Below are 4,380 nucleotides of genomic sequence, written 5' to 3'. Positions count from 1 at the left end.
TCTGTAAAAAGACTGATAAAATCAACAAACCATTGGACACTAGCATAAAGGAAAAGCGCATAAATAACTTGAATTGGAAATGAAGTGAGTAACATAACAATAGACCCATCTGAAAGGAAACAGGATAATAATAGGACACCGTGAAGAAATGAACTCCAACAAACATGGTAACCTAAAACTCGATGGATGAATTCTAAAAATGCATTCTCTACCTAAACTGACACACTCTGAAGTTGAACATTGAAATGACCCATAACAAGAGAAGTGATTTTTTTTAAGATCATTAAAGCATTTCCAACAAAAAAATAGTCCTGGCCCAGACAGCTTCACTGGTGAATTCTACCACATTTACCATACAGTGAAAACTTCTTCGACGTAATTAAAAGGCACCTATGCAAAACCAGTCACCAACCTTAGTCTCCACAAAGACACCCTGAAAACATTGCCCCCTGCAAACAGACAAGAATGCCCTTTATCACCACTCATTTTCAATATTCAATAAGTCTGAGCCAGAGCTATTCGACAAGAAAGGGAAATGTGCTGTTAGGTGTGTGCTGTTAGTCTGACTCACAGTGACCCTGTGTTCAACAGAATAAAATACCGCCCGGGCTTGTAGTGTCCTCAGAATAGTTGGTATGTGTTAGCCCAGTATTATAGCCCCCGTGTCAGTTCATTTTGTCATGTGTCTTCTTTCTCGCTGTGCTTCTACTTTACCAAGCTTAACCATAATAATCCTTTCCAGCCACTGGTCTATCTTGATGACATGCCCTAAGTACATGAGATGAAATCTTGCCATCTTCACTTCTAAGAAGAACCTGGTTGGACTTTCGTCCAAGACAGATGTGTTTGTTCTTTCGACAGTTCGTGGTATTGTCAATATCCTTCACCACCGCCACAATCAAATGCATCCATTCTTGGGTCTCCTTATTTGATGTCCAACATATATATGAGGAGATTAAAAATACCATGGCTTTGGTCAGGCACATCCTAGTCCTCCTTGCTCTTCAATACCTTTGAGGGTTATTTAGGAGAAGATTTACTAATGCATTGATTGAGCTATTTGATTTCTTGACTGCTGCTTCCATGACCATTGGTTGTGGATCCAAGCAAGGTACAATCCATGATACCTTACATCTTTTCTCCATTTATCGTGTTGCTAACTATTGGTCCAGTTGTGAGGATAATGGTTTTCTTGACATTGAGTTGTAATCCATAGTGAAAATCTTTTTTTTTCATCAGCAAACACTTCAAGCCCTGCTTCAAGTAAGGTTGTGTCATCTGCATATTGAAGATTCCTCCAATTATAGTCCAGCTTCTCTGATTGCCCAACAAATATGAGTAAACGTGGTGAGAGGATCAACCCTGACACATACCTTGACTGATTTTAAACCATGCAGTATTCCATGGTTCTGTTTGAACAACCGCATCTTGATCCGTGTACAGATTCCCCATGAGCCCAATGAAGTCTTCTGGAATCTTCAATCTTCTCAATACTATCCATAGTTGGTTATGATCCACATAGTAAAATTTCATTGCATAATCAATAACCACGCATAAATATTTTTCTGGTATTCCCTGCTTTGAGTCAAGATCCATCTGACACCTCAATGATAGCCCTTGTTTCATGCCCCCTTCTGAATCTGAGTTAAATTTCTGGATGCTTTGTATCAATGTACTAGCGTGCCCATTGTTGAATGATCTTCAGCAAAATTTTATTTGCCTGTGATATGAATGATATTGTTCAATAATTTCCACTCTCTATAGGATCACCTGTCTTTGGAATGGGTGCATATATGGACCTCTTTGCATTGGTTTGACAGTAACTGTCTTACAATTTTTTGTGTGCATAGATGTGCTAGTGCTTCATCAGTGTATCGAAACATTTCAGTTGGTTCTGTCCATACTGGAAACTTGTTTTTCACTAATGCCTTCAGTGCAACTTGGACTGTTTCCTTCAATACCATTGGCTCTTGATCATATGCTATCTATTGAAATGGTTGACTATAGTTGTTCTATGTATTCCTTCCTTCCATCTTCTCTTGATGCTTCTTGCATTGGTCAATATTTTGCCTATAGAATCTTCTACCATTAGAATATCAGACTTGGATTTTTCTCAGTTCTCTCAGCTTGAGATATATTGAGCACATCCTTCCTTTGTGGTCCCAACTCCAAGTCTTTGCACGTTACATTGTCATACTTCACTTTGTCTTCTCAAGCTGCCCAGTGAACTTTTCTGTTCAGCTAGCTCTTTTACTTCATGTCTTCCATTTGCTTTATTTACTCTACTAACAGGAGCAAGTTATAGTCTCTTCTGACATCCAACTTAATCTTTTGTTTCAAATCTTTTTAGTGGTCTTTTGCTTTCTTCCTGGATTATGTTCTTAATGTCATTTCAAAGCTATTCATAATAGCCACTCAAAAGTTGAAGCACTTAGGAATAAGTCTAACCAGAAGGACAAAAAGATGAGCGCCACTCCCTAGTGGGGGCTGTTCATGGCGTCTCCAACAATCTCCCCACTTGTGATACTGAAACTCCCCAAAGCGGAGGCAGCAGAGCTTGCGGTCCTTGCTGGTGTGAAATGACTGAGTACAAACTGGTGGTAGCTGGAGCAGGTGGTGTTGGGAAAAGTGCTCCGACAATCCAGCTAATCCAGAACCACTTTGTAGACGAGTATGATGCCACAATAGAGGATTCATATCAAAAACAGGTGGTTATAGATGGTGAAACCTGTGTGCTGGACATACTGGACACAGCTGGACAAGAGGAGTACAGGGCCATGAGAGACCAGTACAAGAGGACAGGCGAAGGCTTCCTCTGTGTGTTTGACATCAATAATAGCAAATCATTTGCAGCTATTAACCTCGACAGGGAGCAGATTAAACGAGTAAAAGACTCAGAGAATGTACCTATGGTGGTGGTAGGAGACAAGTGTGATTTGCCAACAAGGACAGTTGACACAAAACAAGCACGTGAACTGGCCAAAAGCTATGGAATTCTATTCATTCAACCCCAGGCAGGGTTGAAAAAACGCAATAGCAGTGATGATGGGACTCTAGGTTGTATGGGGTTGCCATGTGTGGTGATGTAACAAGATACTTAGTAAGTTCTATCAGAAAAGAACCACTCACAAGCTGCACTGACACCTGGTCCTGACTTCCTTGGAGGAAGGTCCCTGTTGATATTCTCAGTTTCGCCAAGAAGCACCTGTATTTCCCACCTCTCAGTGTCTCAGTGAAATGTTCTCTGTTGGAGAAGTTCTCAGAATAACTACCTCCTCGCGTGGCTGTCTGACCAGAGAAATGCCCAGGTGCCCTTCTCTGGTTTTTTCCCGTCACACACATGACCCAGATCTAACTTAAAAATCCAGCTAGTCCAGAGAACACACAATGGTACAGATAAGCGCTCTTGACGCATGGAATTCAGGACAGATAAAACCCTCAGAAACAGTAGTGGGAATATCGATATCATGACGGTAGGGGGATGGTGTGGGTGTAGGGGAGAAGAGAAGAAAGGAGGAATCCATCACAAGATTGGATATATAGCCACACTCCAGGGAGGCGAATAACAGAAATATGGGCAAAGAGAGACAAGGGACATTGTAAGACATGAAATAACAATAATAATATATAATTGATTAAGGATTCATGAGGGTGGGAGGGTGGGGAAGGAAGGGGAAAACAGAGGAGCTGATATGAAGGGCTCAAGTAGGAAGAACATGTTTTGGAAATGTTGACAGCAACACATGTACAAGTGTGCTTAATAAAATTGAATGATGGATTGCCATAGATTTGTAAGAGACCCCCATTAAATGATTAATTTTTTTTAAAAAAGGTGAACTGTTGATTGATGACAAACCTCATTCTGGGCATCCAGTCCGCTTCCCTAACAGATGAAAATGTCGACTCCTGGTGCATTTGGAGTCCATTCCACCAGATCACACTGCTTTTCTGTTTTATATTTTAAAATATTTATTTACCATAGTTAATTGAAATTCATCCCACAGTTGATTAGTATAATAAAATAAGCACTGTAATATACAAATTGATGAGGAATAAAAGAACCAATTATCTATGTAAACACAGAAAATATACAATACTATGTCAAAAAGCTTTTCATGGGAAAAAAACAATGAAAACATAACCAAATATGTTAATATACACTCATGAAAACCAAACCAAACCAAATTACAGAGATGTCACACTTAGTGGGAAAAGAAAAAAAAATCATTCCACCTAAGAAACAGAACAAACATACATGTCCACTTTCACCACTGATATTAGAAATTGTACTGTATGTTCTATCTAGAGAAATCAGAAGAATAAACATTTTTAAGAAGAAACATTTTTAAAAAGGGAAAGAGGCTTACAAAGAGAAGAAAC

At 39.5% G+C, this 4,380-nt stretch overlaps 1 protein-coding gene across 1 annotated transcript; it reads left to right on the top strand.

The window, feature by feature from the left end:
• Window positions 1–2,579: 2,579 nt before the first annotated feature.
• On the top strand, window positions 2,580–3,089 carry LOC101649328 (GTPase NRas-like). Its single transcript, XM_045294715.1, has one exon. The coding sequence runs from the start codon at window positions 2,580–2,582 to the stop codon at window positions 3,087–3,089; it is 510 nt and encodes a 169-aa protein (XP_045150650.1).
• The last annotated feature ends 1,291 nt before the right edge of the window (window positions 3,090–4,380 follow it).

Source organism: Echinops telfairi, unplaced genomic scaffold, assembly GCF_000313985.2.
Source record: "Echinops telfairi isolate 266 unplaced genomic scaffold, ASM31398v2 ScPeMD7_3533;HRSCAF=4204_0, whole genome shotgun sequence".
NCBI lineage: Eukaryota > Metazoa > Chordata > Mammalia > Afrosoricida > Tenrecidae > Echinops > Echinops telfairi.
This window is presented reverse-complemented; position numbering and strand designations above follow the sequence as displayed.

Bases quoted from the DNA above. Each gene is read 5' to 3' on its own strand.
- LOC101649328 (XM_045294715.1), top strand. From the start codon at position 2,580: ATGACTGAGTACAAACTGGTGGTAGCTGGAGCAGGTGGTGTTGGGAAA.